The 24,469-nt window shown below is 43.1% G+C and overlaps 1 protein-coding gene and 1 non-coding gene across 3 annotated transcripts in view; one reads left to right on the forward strand and one right to left on the reverse strand.

The window, feature by feature from the left end:
- The first annotated feature begins 340 nt into the window (after positions 1–340).
- Positions 341–24,469, forward strand: part of DOK5 (docking protein 5) — a 127,023-nt gene continuing 102,894 nt past the window's right edge. The window contains exon 1 of one of the 2 annotated variants that reach the window (XM_039864661.1): positions 341–762. In XM_039864661.1, the coding sequence (XP_039720595.1) occupies positions 697–762 (66 nt within the window). In that variant the 5' untranslated portion in view covers positions 341–696. The remainder of the gene's footprint in view (positions 763–24,469) is intronic. The other variant, XM_039864662.1, reaches the window with a different exon arrangement.
- Positions 12,034–12,152, reverse strand: LOC120604191 (5S ribosomal RNA). The gene has a single exon (XR_005653265.1). It is a non-coding gene; the product is annotated as a 5S ribosomal RNA (ribosomal RNA).

The following is a 24,469-nucleotide window of genomic DNA, read 5'->3' on the forward strand; positions in this document are numbered from 1 at the left end:
TCGCAGGGAAGAGATGGGGCTGGAGAGAGACGCGGGGTAGGCGGCGGCTGGGGGAAAAAAAAAGTGAAATTTCCTCTTTTCCTAAAATAAGCCAACAGAGCGGGAAGAGAAGGAGCGCGATCTGGGCGAGCTGTCTGCGAGGTGCGGGGGCCGGGCGGGGTGCGCTCGGGGTCCGGGAGCAGGGGAGGGGTCGGATGGGGGAGCGGGTGGGCGGGGGACCGGGGGAGGGTGCGGGCGCGCTCCGGGGCGTCTGCCCGCAGAGGTGGGGAGTGGGCGGGGGGCCCGGGACCGCCGGACGCGCGCAGCTCCCCCCGTCCGTCCGCCGCCCCCCCAGCCTCCTCCTCCCGCTCCCGGCCCGGGGAGGAGGCAGGGCCGGGTCCCTGAGCAGCCGCCGCTCCTCCCCCTGGCGGGCTGGCTGACGAGTCAGCTGACGCCGGCGCCCCAGCCTCGCCGCGCCGCGCTCGCCGCGCTCCCTCGAAGTGGCTGCGAGCCGGCCGCCCACTTTCCGGGTCGGGGGGCGCCGAGAAAGTGATGTGCGCCTTCTGAAGCCGCCCGGCCGCCGCCGCCGCCGCCGCCGCCGCCTCGCCCCTCAACTTTGCCCCCGCCCCCACGCCTTCCCGGACCCCGCGCCCCAGCCTCCCCAAAGCCGCCGGGGGTGCGCGCGCCTGGGTGAAGGGGGGTCACCGGCTGGCCGGGATGGCTTCCAATTTTAATGACATCGTGAAGCAAGGGTACGTGAGGATCCGGAGCAGGCGCCTAGGGGTAAGTATCGATCCTTTATGGCTTCATGGATTTCCCCGTTCGCCGGTTCAATTGTCTTTCTCCTTGGCCAGCATCCCTGGAGGGAGCAGGATTTCGGGGCGCTCTCCGCCGGCACCCGCACCTCCGCGGCGGGCGCCGGAAGGCCAGGTCTAAGGTATGCGATGGCTCTATCTTTATCTCTCCCAGACCTGGCTTTCCCATGGTGGCCGCGTGGTCGGCTTCAGTAGCCGCTGGAGCCCAAATGCTCGAAATAAATATTTCTCGGTAGCCATGGGAGTTAGGGCTGAGAACCGGGGCGGGGTGCTGAGCCTGCCGGGGGCCCCCGTGTCCCCTCTTCCCACTCGCCGCCCACGTAACTTTTCCCGGGGGGTGGGCGATCGGCTGGCTGGCTGTGAACAAGGTCAGCGACCCTCTGACCCCAGGGAGACCTTTCTGCCCAGGGAAAGGTCTGTTCGGACTCCGGGTCCTGCACAGTGACCCGGCGCCGTCCCAGGTGCTGGCAGAGGAGGTGTGGGTGGCCCCCGGCTGGGCCAGCGTGGGGTGGACACCCGAGTCTGAACGCGCCCCTGTTCTTAGCCTGGGCGATGGGGTTCTGCTGCTCGACACAGTGGCACCCCCTGGAAGATTACTCAGGGAGGAAGGTGACACCTGACTCGGAGCAAGTGCTCCCTAAATACGTCCGGAGAGAGAGAATGAGCGAACCCGAGGGGACTCGTGGAGACATGTTGGCGCAGGGGTGGCGCCTCTCTTAAAACTCCCTTTTTCCCTTTTCTCTTCATCGATGGGACTTCAGAGGACACTCTTTCTGCTCCTCTTTGGGCCAGAGTGTCGGCGGAGGAATTCCTGAGGGAGGGGAGGATACTGGAATTTTTCTTTCTTTCTTTCTTTTTTTTTTTAGTTTTGAACTCCCTCATTTCTCTTTGCCTTGTGTCAAGTGTTGTTGCTGTCTTTGTTTATTGTGTGCGTTTGGCAAGAAGGTGGGGGAGGAAAGTATACTTGGGTCATGTCTGAAAGCCCTATAATATCCGTAATGACGTGGCATGGCCCCCCTGGGGGGAGAGTTATGGTGATAAACGTCTTTATCCACAGATATATGTCATTGGCACCTTTCTCTTTCTCTTATTTGGTTTTTGGACCTTTTTTTTTTTTTTTTTAAATATGCCAGATAATTTTAATGAAAATCGAAAGAAATTTTACCATGTAAATAGCCAGGGAGGAAAACCGGTTATCGAAACATCTGTAATTATTAAAAACTCTTGTTTGACTTGTTTTGGTTTCTTTTCTTGTCTTCCCTCCCTTTCTCCTCCTCTCCCTCCCCTCCCTCCCTCCTTCCTTCCTTCCTTCCTTCCTTCCATCCATCCATCCATCCATCCATCCATCCATCCATTCATCCCTGACGGTTACCATGTTTTTGTTATCGTGTTTTCTTTTAGTTATCCTGTCATTGTGAATATATAAATACATCACCAGGGAGGAAGGTAACAGAACTAACCAGTCCCTATCAGACCTGCCTGTTTTCTTGATTTTCTGTTTTGCTGTGCACAGATTCTCATCAGCACGATCAACTATTGTTGGAGTACTTACCTGAGTGACTCTCATGCAAAGGACGAGAAATGATAGAAACTTTATATCTTCGATAACCTTACGGGCCAGCCAGAGTGTTCCAGTATTAAAGGGAGCTTTAAAAAACACCAGTCTAATTTTAGATTTACTCCATCATGTCAACTGAGGAAATTGTTAAGAGATATCCATTCTGTGTCAGGAGCATTCCAACAGGAAGAAGACATGCATTATTAATGCTCAAACTGTGAATTATTCATAAGGATCAGGGTTTATGCCAAATTGTGACACATGGTGATTTATTTGAAAGAGTAGTTACCATAATTTTCTAGCTTATGGTAATTGAGATTATCTTTCTGTAGTATTACAGCTGACACAATATAGTCTTATGTGCATGCCAGTGTTTATGGACAGGTATTTGAAGCAGAAGGAAGAGAAAAATAGTTTTAGTTTGCATTCATTTTATATTTAACAGTATTTTGGATGCCAGCAGTGAGTATACGTTCTCAAGATTTATTCATTGTCTGTGTGAACACTCGGATACATTTTAGAATATCTGTTGAATGATGGTCATTGCTCATGGAGAGAAAAGGTCAAAAATATAATCAAAGAAATCCGATCCTACTTATTAACATTGGTGTCATCACCAGTTAATTTTTAAAAAGTGTTCTCATGATATAGTTTGTCTACACAGACCAAGGAGGTTGATTACAGAGTTGTCAGAAGATAGTGCCAACTAAAGTTTTAAATGGAGGCTGTAAGTAATGTCTTACAGGTGAAGAATGTCTCAGGGAAATGGTATAGGGACCTTCTGTCCAAAGAAAGAAATGCTAATGGACCCAGCTAGGCTGCACATAGCCTAGAACAGCGTGCAGCACGCATTAAGTGTCTGGGAGAGGTAGGGAACGGCGTCTGGTACAGAGCGGGCACTCATCAAGTGCACGTCGAAATAGGCGTTGAACTACAGAGTGAACGCGTGACTTTGCAATCCATAAGCCTCTTTAAGCACTGATATGACATAGTGATTTTATTAATGGAATCCAGACAAGTGTCTGCGGATTAGAACCATGTTTAGGAGGGTTTATAATTAAACAAGAAAACAACATTTCGTGGCGAGCAGCTGCAGTGCCAAGAAATACTCCCTCGGATTTGAGAAAAGAGGAAGAGAATAGATTCTGCTTATTCCTCGTGAGTTCTGTGGCCCTTGCCATCTCTCGGCCTTGGTTTTCCAATCTGTACAGCGAACGCTCTTTCGTTATGTTGGGAGCATTCAGTAAGATGCCTTTGACAATGCAGCGAAAGCGTACAGCATTGATTCTGACTGTGTTATTTCTTTAATGTAATCGGGGATGAGTTACGACTAGTGGGAGGATATAGGGATTACTGATTTCTTTATCTTTATTTCTCGAAGTGTCCAAAGGCATAGATGTTTATGCATGGTAGACGTTCTCATTGGGTGAGACTTTTACAAATTGCATCCATTTAAGTGATTTTTAAATGGGACAGGAAGCATTCTAAGACCATCGCCATTCCAATGGGTCGCGGGTAAGTGGTTATGTACAGTTGAGATCCTAAACAGTTTAAAATGACTAAGCAATCAAATCTGTCTTGACTTTTTTCTTTAAACGTAGCAAAGCTTAATGTAATTCAACTAGTGTAACTCAAGTCTCAGTATCTTTACATATTCATTCTCCAGCTTAATCTCCATTGGTTCACAGAGGTCTCAAGCTTTGCCCTGGTAATGTTCAGGAATGTCCACGTTACTATTTGGGAGGCTGTGGGGAGGGGAGGGGGAGCAGCTGTCTACAATTGTTTGGCTAATTCACGAAAGGGCCTCAAAGTTTATTCTTGGATGACCGACGAATCGGGCGATTGGCACATCATTAACCCGGCTGAGTATGTGGCTTGCATAGCACATTTGAACTGTCCTCTCTTGGTTTCTTCCTTTGCAACTAAGAGAATTTCCCAATCAGTAATTGCTGTGTCTTGTCTACAGTCCAAGCCTCAGACTTATTCTCTGTGTCTACACTCAATCCCTCGATGACTCGCCTTTAAATAGCATCTCTATGCTTTTGTGTACCAAGGACCTCCTGTCCTGTCCTTCCCACATCTCCGCCCGGAGGTCTGATGCCTCAGACTTAATGCATCCAGACCTTTGATTGTTTTATGCAGACCGGCTTCTACTGGAGTCTGCATCTCGGCCATTAGAGACCCCAGCATTTTAGTTGCCCTGGTAAAAGTCAAGGCAGCAAGCAAGCAGGCGATCACACTCCCTGTCTTCTCTCTCTCCTTCCCTTATCTCTTGCTCCCACAACTAATCCATCGGGAGATTTCGTGGGCTCTGTCTTTGAAATATATCTAGAATCTGACTATCTCACACCATTCACTACTGCCACCCTGGTCCGAGCCCCCATCCCGTCCTCCCTGTTATGTTGCAATAACCTCCTAACGTGTGTCCCTGGCTGCTCAGGCCACCAAGGGCTTTCCCCGCAGTTCAGGGTAAAAGCTTTACAGTGAGCTCTGAGGCCCTGTGCTGACTCAGACCCTTTTCTATTGCTGTCCCCTCTGCTTGGAATGCCATTCCGCCCCCACCCCCCATCTCCTCCTGGTTCCCTCCCTTACCCCCTTTCAGCCTTGCCTCAAATGCCACCTTCTCACTGAAGCCTTCCAGACACCCGATCTTGTTTCTTCCTTCCCCTCCCATCCCTTCCCTTTTTTCTCTCTGGACTTATCACCTCCATCATGTAGTGGCCTGCGTATCCCCAGATAACACAGAGAGCTCCGCGAAGGCTGGGAATTCTCTATCTTTTAATTATATTACAGCCGAACCCCAGTGCCTGGAACAGTGCCCAGCACAGAGGCGGGCGCTCGATGAAGATGTATTGAATGAATGAATGAATCCATCACTACGTACTGGTTTAAAAGCATATTCTCTGACACGAGACTGACATGAGTTGATTCCAATTCAGCGACCGGGTAGGTGACTTTTGATGAGTTATTTAACATTTGTAAGCCTCAGTCTCCTATAGAAATAGGGAGACTCATAAAACCCACCTAATAGATGATCCTCATAAAAAGAGCTTAACACATGCTTGATACAGTGGAAACCCAATGAATGTTTATTACTGTTTTCACTCTTACTGCACGTGGCTAGAGGACAGTGACACTCAGGCCGTTACTGTTGTCACTGCTTCTGCTGAAATAGCTCTCATCCGCAAAGAACTGGCTCTTTAGTTCAGAAAACAAACTTAGTATCTGTGGAATAATTGACACACAAGGACAAATAGTGTTTGGCACTGGTGCTGAGGTATAGAAGGAGTATTTTCCCTCATGGGATTTTTCATGCTCCTTAGGTAAATGACAAAGATGTCAAGGCCAGAAAAAGTCATTTCCATGTAACTTTGGTTTGCGTGAGCTCATCAGACAAGGGGGTATTTCTGTTCATCTGGGGGGTCTTCCTGGGTGGCAAAGAATGGATAGAAAAAATCGGTTTAGTTAATGACCAGATTTTACAAAGAAGTATTTTTTTTTTTACCTCTTCGTTTCTTGGTTTCACCTGACCCAGTATGCCAAAGAGGCTTTTTTTTGTATTTCATTTAGGGATGTTGAATTTATGGATGATCAGGAATCTACATTTTTTATGGCACCATGACAAAAGTTATAATTATAATATAAAACTCATAGAGATAGAATAAATTCATCATATACTATGAGTGCACACCAGTATATGTACACGCGCACGCACACACCAACACGTACAGCCATTCTGTGAGATATAGGAAGTGTGGTTTTCTTCCTCAAGAGAAAGAGGCATTGGGGATCACTTTGCTGTTAGGGAAATTTATTGTCAGATAGCCTGAGTGCGCAGGCCTACGTCAAAACCACACAGTTTCACCAGTTTTCATGTCCAAAGTGTTTTCCAGCTAGTATTTTAGTCACCTTCATTCGGTGGCCTATGTGGATGATGTGATTAATTACGCATAAAGTCTGCCTTTAATAGTCATCCTTAAATCTGATTTAAGCAAAGAATGGCCAATTTAGGGACTTTGTGTATAGACATAAACCAAATTACTGATGTGATGATTTTCCCCACATCTGCCGATGTATTTTTTAATTGTATTCATTAGATGGCTAGAAATATTTATTTTTACGCAGTTTTGTAATTTTTGTTGGGGAATCATTACCTTCGGTATTTTAAGAATTTACTTTTCATTTGGGATATATTTGCTATCATTTATTTTATCATTCATCAAATTATTTATTAAGTGCCTACTAGTGTGAAGCTCTGGAAAAACCACCTTAAATAAGACAGGTACAGACAACATCCTCCAAGAACTAAGAGTCTAATTTTGGACTTACACTGTTAACTGGAGTTTACTATATTCACTATGTTTAGGGTGAGCTAGTCTGAGTAACAGGTCAAATATTGAAGAGAAGATATATCTTCCGTTCTCTCCCTGCTCTGTGTTTTTGAAATGAGATGGGCGATTCTGATTTTCCTCTCACTCTAGGAATTTGATTCCAGTTGGGTGCAAATAAACCTTTAGAGATTCTAAGCCAGAAAGAGATTACGATGCCTTCCTCCTGCCAACCCCCTGTTTCTGTGAATTTCAAAATGAAATTGTGAGTTTAGAAATGCCACAGATATGTGTGAATGCTGAAGTTAAAATAGCTTCTTTCTAGAATACAGATGGCTAAATTTTGGATAAGTAGCTCGCTGCTGATTTTTACAAAGCAGGTGGGGGACTGTCTTTATTTTACTAGTGTTCTAAGCCTGTCCATGGCCTGGATCCCAGAGAACATGCATGTTAGCTGTGTGTATTATGTTCTTAAGTGGAGTCCTTGAGCAGGTTCTGGATTGATGAGGCAGGTGATTATCCTCAGGTGATGCTCCATAGCTTTTACCAGATTCTTGCAGGGGTCTGGACCACCCTGGCCCAGGCTCTCTCATCTCCCACCCTCTACACCTTCCAAAAGGTTAAGAACCATTGCCTCATTTTTTTTTAAATGCAAAGTTATTAATGTTTAGGTCATCGTAGGTTCACATGCCGTTGTGGGAAATAATGCATAGTGATATACCACACCCTGTTCTCCATTTCCACAATTTTATCATTTCAAGATCATTTTATAAATGGAACCATAGAGTGTGTAACCTTTTGGGCTTGCTGTTTTCATGGTGTGGATGTTCCATAATTTGTTGAGCCATTCATCTGTTAAAGACCTTTGGGCTGGTTTCCAGTTTGGGGCTGTTATGCATAAAGTTGGTATCAACATTGTGTACAGGGTTTTCGAGTGAACGTTAAGTTTTCATACCTCTAAGTCGACACCCAGGAGAGCAGTGGATGAGTTGTATTGATAGTTGCTTAGTTTTTTAAGAAACTGCCAAACTGTTTTTCACAGTGGTTTTACCATGTCGCGTTCACACCAGCAACGTATGAGTGATCCAGTTTCTCTGCATCTTTGCCAGAATTTGTCGTCACTGCTGTCTGGTGTCATCTCTATTTTTTATTTTAGACATTCTGATGTGTTTATCCATATCTCATTGTGGTTTTAATGTGCGTTTCCCTCATGGGCCGTGCGTGACGTTGAGCCTTTTTCCACGTGCTTATTTGGCATCTGTATTTACATTTTGGAAAAATGCCTATTCACGTTTTATGCCTGTTTTCTAAATGGATTGTTCGTCTTCTAACTCTTGATATTTGACAGTTTTTAAAATATGTCTAGATATTTTTGGCATGTGGGTCCTAAGGAAAAAAATATCCCTTGTATTTAATACTATTGTCTTAAGGAACTTCCATATAATATCTCCATAGGTGTATTTGTCACTTCTCATCCCAACTCCCCCCAAAACCATAAATTTATCTCAAATTTGTCTAAACCTTTATCTTAGCTTCCCTTTATTCATGTATACAGTGAATACTTCAGTGGTTAATTGAAAGAGAAATTAGTCTGTCTTATGAATGAACTAACTCAAATTAAATTAAAACACTACTTTGAATTCAAACCTTTTACTTATAAGTTTCACTGTTTAGGAAAGCAATTAAAATCCTAAAATGCATTTTATTATCTTAGCGCCACACATTAACTCAATAAAAGAAATTTGTTTAAAAAACCTTTAAGAAATCGTGCGTCTTTGAATCCTCCAGCAAAACTGACTCTTCATAGGAACAATTTCTTCAAGTTTCCAGGTTTTTTTTGGTCTGCCAATATGCAGTTATTTTGGCTCTCTTGCAAAAGACACACTTTCGAGCTTGAGTTATATTTCACCAGTCGTGGCCCCAAACCTACATGTTATGAAATTAGTCTGGTCTTCAACATCTGTCAATTCAAATGCAAAATTTCCTGGGGGATTTGCCGCTGGGGAGGGCTCACTCTTAATCTGTCTTCTCCACTGATTGGCTGAGCTCTGGTTCTCTCCTGCCTGGTGGTTCTCTCTTGGTATCCAGATTTTAGCTTTTTACTTCCTGCCTCAAAATGACCTGCCCTGACCACCATATCTCGTCTTCCCCTTAGACCCTTCTAGAATGTCACTCTAAGAGTATGCATAGGATTTTTTAAAGATTAATTTTCTTATTTTTGTGCCAGATATTTTTCTTCTTAATTTTTTTTTGGGGGGGGGCAGTTATGTTTTCTCCCACTAGGATGTAAGTTCTGTGAGACCAAAGGCCTTGGCTGTTTTGTGCTTTGCTGTATCTCGGCTTTTAGCCCACAGTCCGTGTTCAGTATTTGCTGATTGAATGAATGAACAATTTTCCTGCAGGTCAGAATAATACAATGAGATATTCAAATGTAAGAAGGCAAGTAGAAAGCTTCGCTTATGTCCCACCTGATTTCGTTGTCGATTCTCTTCTCGAGTGGTAGAATGTTCTAGAATTTCTCCTAATTCCTATTGGTATACAAATCTGCAAATTCAGTATCAGGGAAGACAGCAATTAACACTGGAGGTTTGAATTGATGTCCTTAAAATTAAATTTTATTTGATGCTTTTGGGAATAGGTAATATGTACACTTGGTACGAAATTCAAAGGTTCAAGGTTTATGCCCCTAGGAATCATCTAGTTCCCTTCCCCGGAAACAACCACCGTGAATGTTTCTTCTAGAATAGTCTATGTATCAAAGTCGTGAGTGTATGCGCATGCACGCAATATATAATCACGTACTCTTCTGCTCATGATTTCTTATTTAGCAACATATCATGCTTTTCAATAAGTGGATAGGATTCAGTGCATGAATATATCGAATATACTTATTTGCTGATTTTTCCTTCTTTCCTTCCTCCGTCTCTCCCTCCCTCCCTTCCTTGCGTTTACTTATTATTAACTGTGTGCATGAAATAGGTGTTATTTTTGTGCCCATTTTATAGATCATAAAACTGAGTTTCTGAGAGTTAAGTTTTTATCCAAGTCACCCAGCTGGTCGGTCCATGGCAGAGCCTGGATATGAGTTCAAGCTGCATGTGTTTTGAAGTATTTGCGTCTTTCCTTCTCTCCTTCTCTGTTACAAACACTGTCGCGGACCACCCCACCTCTCACCCAAGGGTGAGCATGATGGTGACTCAATCCCTAGAACTGGGATTCGTTGCCCAAAGCATCTTCGCATACAAAGGCTTCTCCAAGTCCCCTTGGAGGGTGTCCCTGGCACTCTGTGAGAATGTCCCTTTCATCCTCTCATCTTGCAAGAGTGCTTTGACAGCTTCTTCAAGGGCTTGCTAATCCAATAGGCGAGGAACGGACTCATTTGTGTATGGATTTGTATATAGATTTTCTCAAGTATGAGACAGAGTTCTTGGCAATTTTATGATTAGAATCTTTTTAGTTTTGCAGTCTTTTTTTTCTTGGAAGAGTGGTTTTAAGTTGAATAAAAATCTTTTTTTTACTCCACTTAAAAAAGTTATTAAATAAGGATTTAGAAATACATAGAAGATGATCTCCTTTCTTAGAACAGCACCTTCCTGGGTAATGCTATAGGGGACTTTGACCCAGAAGATACGACGAATCGTATGTTCACCATGACCGTTCGTTATTTTTATTCTAAAAATAAATTTGTAAAATTGAAAATTCGATCGGTATGCCTTGGGTCAAAAGATATATGTAAAAAGATATAAGCTAATATTTTTATTAGCTCGATCAGTCTCGTGAGATGCGTCCAGTGGGTCCAGCTGGGAGGAGGGGTTATCAGTCTATTTATGCAGCTAGAAACGATTTCTGAATATTCCACTTATGATATTAAGAACCACGAGGAGTTCCGAGCCTCTCTTTCGTCTCTAAGCTCCGGCCACATGAGTTCCTTCCTGGTCTTCCCGGGACAAGCTTTTTTCTTCCCCGTCGTTTGCACTTGACCGTCCCTTTATCCACAGTGCTCTTGTGTGCTCGCTCTTCAGTCGTTGGCTCAGAAGTCTCCTCCGCAGAGACCGTTTGACTCTCCAACTGCAGGTGGCCTCCCTCAGGTGTTCTCTGCACCCCCCGCTTCCTGCCTCTTGCAGGATCAACCCTCACAACTGTCACGGTCTTTAAAATTACCCGTTTCTCTGTCGTTCGCTCCTTCTACTGGCCTTGAACATGGAGAGGGTGAGATCTCTTTCTGTTTTGTTCACAGCTGAATTCTCAGTAGCTAGAATAGTGTCTGGGCACAGAGTACGTGCTCAATACACATTTAAGTACGCGATTGAAACCCTGCGGTGCCATTTTGCATATTAAATGATGAAACAGACAGTCACCCTAGCATCTGACGTGTGCGCCTACTCACGTCACCCCAAGAAATTCCGAGAGCGTGGTGGAATTCTCTCGCGTGATTTTGCCTGGAGCCCTGCGGCAGCATCCCCACTGCCGCGCTCAGAGCGGGCCAAACACGTGGAGAAGCGAGACCTGGCCGGGATGAGAAGCGCCTGATTTTTTACCCCGTCCTGCTGCTGGCCATCTGCTGGGACCGGAGCCTGTCACTGAACTGCTCACGCCTCGGCTTCCGTCGCAGTAAAATGGAGATATAAATGTCTGACCTCCTTCTCTCCCCACCTGGCCTCCTTGGAGCCAGAAGCGTAGTTGTGGATGTGAAGAGCGTGCCAGACACACGAAATAGTCTCTCTTTAGTTCCAAGTCACGCCTCCCCGCCCCCGCCCAGCCCCCCCCCCACCCCCACCCCACCCCGTTGGCTTCCTCAGTGGAAAATAGCAGAGAAAACTTTGGGTTCTATTTCACCGCTATGACACGTGTCAGACCCAAAACGAAAACAGATAGCTTTGTAAATGTATTGCTTACTTTGGATTTCAAAAGGCAGAATCGAATTTCTGGGGGGCAAAAAAAAGAAAGAAAGAGAAAAAAGGTCCATCCTACCTACAACAAAAGATGACCATATGTATATCGATTCTTTTAAAATAGTATTTTATGTTACATGAACATGGTAAAGAAATAAAACAATACAAAAAGAAAAGGGTAGAGTGAAGAAGACATTTTCCTCAGACATAGCTATAGTCTAGGCAGGTTTTTGTGTATTTGGAGACATTGATGCACAGTTATACATAAAAATGCATGTGTTCGTGTGTATGTGGAATTCGTTTTCCATGTACTGGTTCATATTCTTCCATTTGGGGGGGAGTTATTATTCTTTTTTTAAAAAGCTTTTAAAAAAATTTTTTAGGCAAGGCAACCCTTGGTTGACCTCACAGATTTCAAGGACCTTGTCAGCTTACAATCCCTTATTTTTTTTTATTTTTTACGCCTACAGCACCTGGTCTTCCTAGGTGGTCTCCCATCCAAGTACTAACCAGGCCCGACCCCGCTTAGCTTCCGAGATCAGACGGGATCTGGCTTGTTCAGGGTGGCGTGGCTGTAGACCAAATTCTTTAATGTTGTTATATACTGTCTCTTTTCTTTTAACTTACGTTGGACCACTTTTCAAGACATTTTGACTTCCCAGTGTTACTTTGTTTGTTTGTTCCACATTTCTTTAATTAGTTCAAGCTAATAATGGACATTTCAAGGTAATTTCTAATTTTTGCTAACCAGACAGTGAAGTGGTACCATCGCGGTGCACACAGATGCACATACATGATACCGCGTTTCTAAGACAAATCCTGAAAAGCAAGTTGCTTTTGCAGAGTTGCGCACAAGCATTTACAGTTTTGATAAACAGAGGCAGTTTTCTTTCAGAGAGGTCGTACCGAGTATGCTCCCACCCAGAGTGCTCAGGAGAACTCGTTTCTGCCAGTCCTAACCTGAGCGTGCGTGAGAGACAGAGACAGACAGACAGACAGACAGACACACAGACACACACACACACACACACACACACACACCCCTTTCAAGGATGTCTTCTCACCTCTGTTCCTTGGCTCAGTCTCCTACTCTCAAATCTGTTCTGTTGACATCAAATTGATCACCTAAAAAAAATCAAACCTAATCCTATCCTCCATCTACTTTAAAACTCCCGAATGCCTTCTCCTTACACGTAAATATTCCGCAACGCAGTCAAGACAGTCTGTGATCTAGACCCTGCCATATCTCATACCACCCAAATGGTTGTTTGAATCACTGCACCCCCAAATCAGTGCTCAAATCACTGCACCCCCAAATCAGTGCTCAAGCCAAATATACTTCCTGTAGCTCCTCGAGCGGCCCAGCTCTTTCCTTTGTTGGTGCCCTTACGTGTGCTTTTCCATTAATTAAAAAATTCTTCTTCTTATTTCTACTTCCTTCTCATCCTGAAAATCTCAGCTGGGATGTCATTGCTTTGGAGGTGCTTTCCTGACTGGTGGGAGAAGCCACTTGCCACACGTGGACCTTTACATTAATTAAAATGAAATGAAATGCAAAAGATTCAATTCCTCGTTCACACTAGCCATATATCAGGCACTCAATAGCCACATTGCGTTAGCGGCTACCGCATCGGACAGCACAGATATAGGATATTTCCATCATTGTAGAGAATTCTGTTGGACAGTGCTGCCCTGTATTTTTTTCATAATGTTCACAGCTGTTTTAAAATATACGTTTTGAGAGTAAAGTCTTGATCATTTTACCCTCACTGACCTGTGAGCTCCACGAGGGCTCGGCTTGTTCTTGCCATGCTGCTTGCTTTTCCCCATGTAGTGAAGGTTCCATAGCTATTTGCTCAATGAATGGATGAATGAATGGAGAAATTCCTCCCCGCTCTTAGCTTTACTGTTGTGCCTCATTGATCAGTAGACCTTCTGGGAAGGAGACTGACACTCCTTGCTCTTACCCAAGTCCCTGTCAACATTCCAGTAGGATACCTTAGCAGGAACCTAATCCTTTTGTTACCGTCATCTGGGATTATTTAACTGTCCCCAGCAGGTGGTTGGCTGGGATTGGGCTAGACCTGTGTAGTGGGCATTGGCGTGTACCTCCCAGATCCCCTCTCTACTCTTCCAGGACTGAAGCATCCCTCCCCGCAGCTGGAGGGTGCTGGGAGTGTGTTAAACTGACATCTTGCAGTTGAGCTCACTGCTGCTGCTGAAGAAAGGTACCTGGCCCCAAACAAAGCCACTTTCCTGGGGCACAGCCCACACTCAGTGACTGTCTCAGTTGGGGACAGCTCTGCAGGCATCCAGGTTCCTGCGTGGGGGTGGGGGACCTTCAGAGGACATTGCTGAGAGCGCATCATAGCCACCCTGACCCCTTGACTCCATCCTGGGCATTGCTCCTGACATTTCCCATTAAACTTCCAGAATGCAGATCTCTGTCTCAGAATCTGCACCTTGCAACAACCTGATTTGTAATTGAAAATCTGGAGCTTTAGCTCAGCCTTCTAACGAGAGATCCAAGATCTTTTTTTAAGAACACTTTTTTGTTTGTTTGTTTGTTTTGTTTGTTTATTTGCTTGATTCATTGGCCCATGGTTTTCCCCTGTATTCTACCCAGTGCTCTCAAAACTGAAATGGTTCTTGAGTTTAATTTAATTTTCATAAGATGAAAGTTTGGTGATTTATTTCATTTGCTATGTTGTTAAAATGCAGTGAATCTATTGAAGAGGTTCATCTCGTCAATAGATTCATCTAATGAATGAATGAAGAAGATACCTTAATGAGTTCATTACATTGATTTGGACTTGGTGAATTATTAGTATCGATTACGTTTTTCTCTGGGTGGAAGAAGCTCCAAGTAAAGAGTAGGCAAGGTGTATAAACATATTACTTTAGCTCTTTTATTTATTTATTTTTTTTGTGCTCGAAAGGCCTGATTACAGTTCTTTTTTTCTTGAGTACCTGTTTACACCAACCATAAAAGAATCCTGGTTATAGCTTATTATCGCCAGAGGGGAGGAAGATGCCGTTGTCTGTGGATTGGGTTCCACTTTACTCCTGAACAGGATGTTGGGTCATGAAGTGGCCCACAGAGAAGAGCCATTCTTTTTTTTTTTTTCTTCATAACTTTCAGTTTCATTGGGCGATTGCGAATTGCTAGGGAACGTTTGTAAAATAAATGGACTATCAGACGGTAAGCTGACTGGCAGATGTTTCGAGACGGATTAAAAATTTAGAAAGAAGTACATTTCCCCAGGCTCCTGGACTACCTCTTAATGAGATTGACAGTTTTACACACAGGACTGAGAAAGTTCTTTATCATACAGAAATAAATTTCTGAAGTTAAATCTATTGGAGAGAGATGGGTACGGGATAAAGTGCATGTCAAAGGGACTGGACATTTTCCTGGTGTTTAACTCTGAAGCTCATTTTTCAGAGGTAGATGAAGTTGAATATGTCAAAGATGAAAAAATCCTTTTGTTGGACTAATTGCTCTAATATTAACTCAAATAATGGGTCAGCTTCCCATAAGTCAGAGCTGTGATTTGAGATGAGCAGTAGACACGTGGAATTAGAAATTAGCCATTTTTCATTTTATCTTCTAAAGATTCAAACTGAGCAAAGAATTGGCATATTAGTCGGAGAAATGACTAACAAGGAGACCATAAGGGTTATTGACAAATATTTCTTACTATCCTTTGACCTGGAGAGGTGTGCAAGTGAAGACTTTATTCAATTTAAGGGATAACATATAAAAAGAATAACATCGGTTCAAGTTTTGAAACCAAAGAAAAGAGAAAAGGGCCAGAATAAATAGACATTCATAGTACCAAGAGATTTGATACTGAATCGTCTGATCCCTGTATTTTACTGTTGGGGAAACTGAGGCCAAGAGAGATTTCATGATTTCTCCAAGGCTCTAGCTTCTTAGGAATCATATTTTTAAGCTGCAAAATCTACAACCTGGTGACTAAGAGTATAAACCTCTATGAGAAATGGCAGACAGATTTTTTCTGCATCACTGACTCACTGTGATTTTGGATACATCACTTAACCCTGCCCTGATTTATTTCCTCAGTTCAATGGCGTCAATCATAATGGTCGACGTGGTGCATTTCATAGCCTCTAGTTTGCATTTGGAGACCCTGGCTGTTTGTTCACCCGGATTCTTAAGCCGAGCTCCCCACAAGCTATATGCTGGACCCTGAATGAATCAGTGAGTGAATACCACAAACCAAAATGTGGAGAAACTGTCTCACTGCATGACCAAGGCTACGATTGTTATCAGTTTTAAGTATCAGTTTAAATAGTCTTGAATTTGAAGAATATACCGGCATTTCATTCTTTGAATATCTGTTCCCAAACTCTGATAGTTAAGGTGTCGGTAAAGAGGCATCTTTTAAATGGAGGAGCGGGAGGTTGACAGGTGGTATAATCTGTTGAAAGGTGAAAAATCACCCCCTAATGAATGTGAAGCCCTCAGGCTTCGCTTTCTTCTACTTTGCTCCATTGCTATATCTTCTGGAAAATTGTCCTGATGTATTGTGAAGTGTGAACAAAAGCAAGTGGCAGTAAAAGATAACGGGCATAGAAAATGATAAAAGAATGGTTTCTGGTAATAAGTATTATAAAGTAACTGCTTCTCAAACATGGGACCGATAGAAGTAAGGTGAGGTGCGTACTCTGTTCTTTCTTTTTTTTTTTTTAACGCTTTTGCGTTTATTTACCTATTTGTTTATTTTACAGTGAACATTCATACCGTTTGTAAAACAAACAAACAAAAAATGACCCTAATTGACCAGAGATAATGACTAGCAGTTGGTGGATAAGACTTTTTGGTGAATTGATTTTATTTAATATATATATTGAAAATCCATTCTCTGTATGATAAGGACACACACTCATATATTTATTGTGTTGTCCTGAAAAACATCTCATCTTTTACTAACCTTTTCTGTTTCCTTTGAGACTTTAGAGAGCGATAGATCATGTTCATTCATATGTAAAGTTGTCCATTTGTTGCTTTCACTATATACTTCCCTTTGCAGGAGAGGTAGCTAGATGAGTGACATCCTGTACCTTAGCATAGTTATTATGACTCTGTCAAAAACATCGTAAGACATCCTCACGATTAGAATGAAATATATTTTCCTTCAGCGATCATCATTGACGTCGTTTTAATTGAGAGCATCGATAACTCAGGGTGTCAGCAACACCCCTCTCTCTCTCATAAATTAGAGTATTAAATGGCCTTTTTCATATTAAATTGATCAAGGAAACAGTGGCAGCTCCAGTTGAGAAAGAGGTGAGGTTTGGATTCATATGCTCAAATATTTAAATACGGCAGTTTCAGTAATGAGAGGCAGTGGTCAGATTGAGCCAATGGGAGAAGGAAGCTGGGTCAGATTTTCAGAGCAAGTCAAGCTGATTTGGAGTGACGATGATAATTTCTTCACTTCCACTTTTCTGTGTCACTTTGCAAGTGCTGGTGTTTGCTCTTGTGTAGCAAAATTACATTAAATATTTAAGAGTAGTGGTCCTGGTGAACTACATAAATTGCGTAATCGACATATTTTGTTTCGAACATTAACATAAATCAGGGAGGGAGAGCGTCCTGCCTCTTCAAGCTGGTTTTATAAAGGTTTGTTTCCAAACGTTGGTATTTTTATAGTGTTGGCTCTGTAGCCAAATAAGGATTTTTCTGTGGAAGAATAAAGCCATCAGTTGACCATGTCAACATGGTTGGTTGTAATGTGGCTGTAGAAATATAGAAGCATTGAGAGGAATTATTATGGGCTCTATGAAGCAATATGCTGAGTTTGGACTTAATAGTAGGATATTTAATAATAGCTGGTACCATTAGGCAAAGCACTATCTACATACACAAGGGATGAGTTACTCCTAGCGACCCCATATTATGGATGAAGAAAGTGAGCAGTGCGGTCAAGGGAGATGAACCTGAAATTGAACTTGAGCACATTTAATGGATTCTTAATTTAACTCTTGGGGCAACATTTAATGATTGGCTGCTCCCTTTGGACCGGAGAATAAGAGTTGCTAAATTTTCTAAGTCATGCGTAAATAGCTACATCTAAAGTTTCAGGAACCTCCAAGTTTCAGGCTAAGAAGTTAGAAGTTGTCCAGAATCAAAGAAATGGTAAAGAACTGAGGAGAATTTGAACTCCTGTTGGTACCAGCGTCCATGCCAGTTCTGCTCCTTATACCAACACTGATGCAGACAGACCCAGAAGTTTCTTCAGGGTGGGGCACTGCCCACAAAGACTGCCCCTGGGGACATTCTCCTACAGCTGCGGTTAACTACAGAACTGCTGAGCCAGTGTTAGTGGGATGAGGGCTGAGTGGGAGGGACCATAGGTATTATCTCTTTGACCAATTTACATTACTAAGATTAAGACGCAGAGATTAAGTGATTCACTCAGGTCACACAGACGAGACACCCGCATCTGTTTCTACGGTTAACTGCATTCCTTGACTAAGGGACAGTATAGCATCATGATTAAACCTGGGTTTAATTTTTGTCTCAGCACCTTCTATTGTACTGTCATTGTACTGATGTTATAGGTGAAGGATTTGGGGCTTCGTTGTGCTAGGAACAGGAGGAGCTATGGGTTTACATCATGACTTTCTCTGCTTTGTCTCTATTACATTGATGAGAGTCCCTGTATCCAATCCTTGTAGTTGTATTGGTACAATACGATTGTACCTATATGTTGTAACTAAATACCTTGGATTACAACTGTCGGATTACCCCTTAATATATTTTTGAACTACTTTCTTTATCTGATTCTCTGAAAATAAGAAATGACGCAGAGATTAGGAAAGACCACGTTGATAACAAGAAATATTTTTATTGACATTGATGTCAGTATTTTAGTATATCTCTTTTCATTCCCCCCACGTCTAAAATGTCACACCTGCAATTATTACATATTTACAATGTCATATCCTGTGTTTTAAAATGTGTCGTATTATAAACATGTCCCCAAATGGTTACATAATCTTTAAAACCATGATTTTGAAGTCTGCGATATTCCACTGAGTAGGTACATAATTTACTTGGCAGTTAAAACAGTTACATTTTTTCTAATTGCAAATGACACCGAAGTGTGTAACTTCTCCAATGTTTCGGATGTGATTATGATGCTAGAGAGTTTGAATACTTTTATGACCCTTGATATACATCTTGAATTAACTTCCCTAAGGGCCACGACAATTTATACCACTGGCAGAAAGGTCCGAGGGGACTAAGACAAGTTTTTGAGGCGGGAAATCTGGCAGCACGTCAGTTCTACATTCACTGGTTCTAGGGCCTGGCTTCAGATCCCAAACTAAGTAATAAAACAAAGCCATTACTGTAGTCTACAGTGTCTATTTCAGCTCTTCCCATGACAATATATATACAGCGTTTTGTGACGACCATAATTTAGACCCTCTGTAAATTCTTTAGCTCATTTAGGAATTTCATCATAACCAGTGGAAAATTAAATATGCTCTTTGCAATGGTGTGTTATGCAGTCTTCAGTACCTTAATAACTACTGCCAAATGATTGCAATGAACATTTTGGTTTCATCTGTTCCAAACTTGGAAAGAGGACACATGATATCTGTTTCTGAATTTTTAGCAAATTTGAATTCCTCGATAATACTCTGAATGCAGTTTACTTGCTACGCTTGCGAAGAGTGGAGAGCATTGAATTTGGCTTTGTGGCTTGTGCCGTTTGTGAAGGATGCTCCATTGATAAAGCTAGCCACACCTACCGCGAAGCTGGGAAAGTTAACAAAGAAAGAGCTTGCTCTTTTTAGTAAGGTCTGTCCTGAGCGAACGTGCATCTTTGACTGTTAGTGGTCCATCCATGCCGTTCTGAGAAACCACATTAACAGCTGGGGCCTACTTAATAATCATTATGATCGGATGATTATTAATCATTTATGACTTAATAATCAAGACCTAATCATTCTTGTAGTTTCAGATACTTAATGCACTTACATTCATTTGTGGGTCCATGAAATTCATGGATCATTCGTTCAGCGCCTTTTTATTGAGTACCTACTATGTGCAAAGATACTAACAGGTAACTGATGAATCAGAATAAGCTTGAAAGTGTATTAATGATAAATGTAGTCATTTAATCAATATTTTATATTACTGTAATAGTTTTATGCTATTTGATTTAAAAATTTTATAGGTATTCCCACAGCTCAGAATTTTACAATTAGGAGGTAAAAAGGATGTACAGCAAAAAATCTTACCCCATAGCCATCTAATATTATCGAAGTAGGTAATCGGAGTTATCACTTTTAGGTATTTTTTCAGCTGTATTTCAGGGATGCATCAATAGATGCATATATACGTATACATATATGTTTACACATACGCTACATGTGTGTACCCTGTTTTTCCCCACATACGCTTTCATGCAATGACCCGAAGGAGGTGGGGAGTGGAGCCATGGGGACACGTGAGGAATATTCCAGGCGGGATGAACGTGGTACAGAAGGACGAAAGGTCAGAGGTGGGAGTGTGCTGGGCGTGTCTGAGGACCTACAGGGAAGCCAGTAGACATGAAGCAGAGTCAACGGGGAGAGGAATAGAAGAGGCGGCCAGTGGGGTCACCAGTAGTAACTCGTCCCCCTGTGTCCGTACATTGTGCTTTGCCTAACAGCACCAGCTGTGATTACGTCGAAACTCAGTGTCCTGACTCATAGAGGCCGTAATCATTTCTGTCAGTGCTTCCATATTTCCACAGCCACGTTACAACCAATCACATCGACATGGTAAATAGATGGCTTGATTCTTCTACCGAAAAAAAAAAATCCTTATTTGGCTAAAGAGCCAAAACCTATAAAAATGTTAGTTTTTGGAAAACATCCTTTATAAAACCAGCTTAAAGAGGCAAGACACGCTCTTCCTTGCTTTATGTTATTGTCTTAAACAGAATATGTCAATTAGACAGTTTATACAGATCCTTAGGACCACGACTCTTTAAATGTTTGACGTAATTTTGCTGCATAAAGGCAAATACCAACACTTGCAAAGTGACACAGAAATGCGGAAGTGAGCACATTATCAAGATACATTGAAATTCCAAATTGCCTTGACTTGCTCTGAAAATCTGACCCAACTTCCTTCTCCCATCTACCCAATCTGACGACTGTCTTTTCGGAGATTGCCTGCCACGGAGCAAATAATCAATAAAATTAATCGTTACTGCTGCCACCATTGATAGTACAGAGGACTCGTTCTGTTTCTATTTAAACCTACCAAGTGTCACCACCAGAGGCACAACAGTGAATGAGTTCCCGTCGCTGTCTTCATGGCGCTGGTGGGGAGACAGATAAATACCCGGAGATGACAGACACGTGAGGTCACTGGCCTGGCACAGTGCAGTTTTGGGGAGGTCACACAGACTCTGCCTGGGTCCAGATTGTGATGTCTGTGAAATTAGTCATTTGCAGCTTATCTAATCTCTCTATATCCCTGTCATCGTCTGTAAAATAGAGACATTAACTTTATATTTATAATGCGTCTAAGTGCTTAGTAAACATTAGCACAGAATAAAAGTTGCTATAAAATCATTCATTTGTTTCACAGATATTTGTTGAGTATTTGCCATGTGCCAGGAGCGCAGGTGGCGTTGACGGTGCAGTGTGAATAAGACAGATAAGGACCCCGCCTTCAAGGAGTTCCTAGAGGGGCCGGGGTAGGGGACACATGGCAAATAAATGAAAATGGTAGGTTGAGCTAAGCATTACATGGACTATTAAAATAAATATATTCTAGAGCTGTTTCGTCCAATACAAATAGAATGTGACCTGTACATATGAGCCATGTAAGCAATTTGAAGTTTTCTGGAAGTCACATTAGAGAGGGAAAATGAAACAGGTGAAATTAATTTTAATAGTGTATTTTATTTAATCCAGTATATCTAAAGTGCTATCATTTTAACGTGTAATAAATATTTAAAAATATCGAGATACTTTATATTCTTTTTTTCTACCAAATCTTCAAAATCTGGCATTTTATTTACTGCAGCACATTTCAAGTGCTCAAAAGCTACTCGTGGCAGCCATATTGGACAGCGCAGGGCGAGGGTGATCAGGTGTCTGCTTTACACTGAGTGGTCAGGAGTGGAAAGCCGAGGCCTTGTGACAAGAAAGCCCCAGCCGTGCAAAAACTTGTGGGAAGCCTTTCTGGGCAGCAGGTAGAACTAGGCTAGTTCTAGGGCGAGAATGGGCTCCCCGTGGCCACTGAGGGCAGATCAGTAAGGCCGGTGGGTCCAGAACCCAGAGGATGGAGAGGAAGGCCAGATGAGGTTGGAATTCAGAGTCCACAGCGAGGCGTGTGAGTGGATTCAAAGTGTGTTGAGAATCAGTGGGAGGGTCTAAGTACAGAGTGACGGGCTGAGGCTGTCACTGGAGCTGTGATGGGAGTGGGATCAAGGAGGCAGGAATGGAAGCAGAAAGCCACGGGGGACACTTCGGTGCAGCTTTGGACAGTCGAGGGTGGCTCGGAGGAAGTGTGTCATAAAGCGGGCTCGCCCAGCAAAGGCGGGTCGATGGGACTGTAAGACGCAGAGAGTGTTTTAAACCCTTCGTCTTCCAACATTTTCCATTATATAATTCATTCAAGTAAAAAAAAAAATGACTCGTAATGTCTTTAATTATTCATCATACACATGCTCTACTACCAATCCATATATTGCAGTAGTATATTTTACTAAAACTCGTTTTCTTGTTTATTTCAAACACACACAAGTAAATGCAAGTTTTAATATTTTTTCTTCACTGCTACTTTTTTTTTTTTTTTTTTTTTGGAAATGACTCTTCTAGGCGGAGGGAATTAATTGCACAGGCAAAGGCCTGAAGATGGAACAAACCATGATTCGTGTAGGAATCATAGGAATCAGCAGTAGCCGGGAACATCTGGAGAGAAGAGCCTGCAGAGGGGGTGGGTGGGCGACAGCGACGGAGTGTTCACAGCAGTGTCTGGAGAGGGATGAAGGCCTAGATCACAGACGCCTTATAGGCTGTGGGAAGGGTTGCGATACATTTTTACATCCGATGTGAGGCCATGAGTGGCTTTTAGAGAGGGCGCGGCGCATTTGGTGAGCACGTCCCTGTCCTTGTCTCGTCTTGTTGTTGTCTTCGACGTGTAGAAAGCAAGAGCAAATGATGGGGCTTAAAGCAAGGCGGTGACAAGAGCATTTGTCCTTGGCTAGAATGTGCTTCCTGCCTTCCCCTCCACTTTCTCTATTTAAATTCTGTAAATTAAAAACTCATGCTGGTAAATGCCACAGCCTTTGATCACAGAGAGAAATTTCTTTCCGGGACATGCCAGCTCACCCTGACCCCTACCCCCAACGCTCCAGAAGCAAAACGCTGCCTGGGGGCTGATCCAATAAAAACCGGTCCAGTTATTATACTGAGACAGAGAAATGCCCGTTGGAAGCTTTCGGACCAGAGGATGGACGACGCTCTGTAAAACACCAATTTACATCTGCTTTTGTTTGCGGTCTTTGTTCATCGACACGAAATTTCCTGGAGACGGTGCTGCTCTAAGAAGCGAGCTCTCCCTTTGTCTCTCGCAGGTTCCTTTCTCTCTCAATGAGCCTGGCTGGCTGCGGGAGGGGCTGTGTCCGTACCTATAAATGCCCGATAATTAACAGTCACGTTTTATACTTCGTCTTAAAACACAGGTACGTGAGCTAACGTAACCAGCCAGGTTTTAACTTTGTAGTCGTGCGGTTTTTAGCTTCTCGTTAGAACTGAGGAGAGACTGAGCCCTTTCCTGTTAGATTTCTGGTCGTGGCGAAGACTGGTGTTTGACCGCTCATCTCTTGAAACCACAGCCGCAGACGTTTACTGGGAAAATCACTTTACAATAGCAGCTAATTGGAAAAACTGATGGTCTCATTTGAACGTCGAGAGAACTATCATGCGGGCTTTCAAAAAGGGACTTGGCGGAGGATTCCACGGCCTAGTCTGAGAGAGGCCGCACGTCCGTCCTGACCTGCTAGAACCCAGAGCGTGCCCGGCCCTCTACGATTGTGCTTCCATTGCCCCGGCTCGTGCTGGATCAGAAGGCTGCCTGGCTTTGTGCCGATCGCTGGGCCAGAAACACTCTCCCTGCCCAGCCATTGGGAGCACACCCTGTCCACACATCCATCCCCTTGATTTCACTTCTGGGCTTCTGGAGTTGAAAGAGCAGCCCGTTTGAATGAACATGAGCCAGAGGGCTCGGCAAGGCTGGCTTGGTCACGCTGTCTGCCCATCATACTCAACCTGACAATACAGAGGAGCATCTGTGTCTGAGGACAGTCTGAGCCACCTCTCTCCTCCTCCTCCAGCAACAACAACAAGAGGACTAGCTGCCATTTATTGGGTGTTTTCTGTGTGCTGGATCGTGAGCTAAACGTTAATTAATTCTTCACCTTTGGCGCAGCGAGGGTGGTAAAAAGTGAATTTGGTGGGAAAGTGTGGGATTTTAGTAGTATTCTTTCGTATTGAGATCTCACATTTTACTATTTCAAAAAATACACTTTTATAAAAAGGAATTTGCTATAAAGGATAAGCTCCATTTCGGCGATGTAAACTACACCTGTTCCATACCAAAGTTTCTGCCGTTCTTTATAATGAGCTTCTTTTCCATGGGTTGGTAAAATGGAATGAAATAAGAAGTTAAGCAAACAAATAAGCAGAAACTGAGCCTTCTAGGACATGTTTATAACTGCACTCAATTTCCGATAATATGGAAATCATATGTTCCATTTGGCAAAGTAAAGAGCCGAGAAGTTAGTTAACTTCCTTTGTCCCAAATCTTAAAACTGGTCAGCATCTGTAGTCAGGCGTGGCCTCCAGGCTTTGGGA

The sequence above is a fragment of the Pteropus medius genome, unplaced genomic scaffold (genome assembly GCF_902729225.1).
Source record: "Pteropus medius unplaced genomic scaffold, Ma_sr-lr_union100, whole genome shotgun sequence".
Taxonomy (NCBI): domain Eukaryota; kingdom Metazoa; phylum Chordata; class Mammalia; order Chiroptera; family Pteropodidae; genus Pteropus; species Pteropus medius.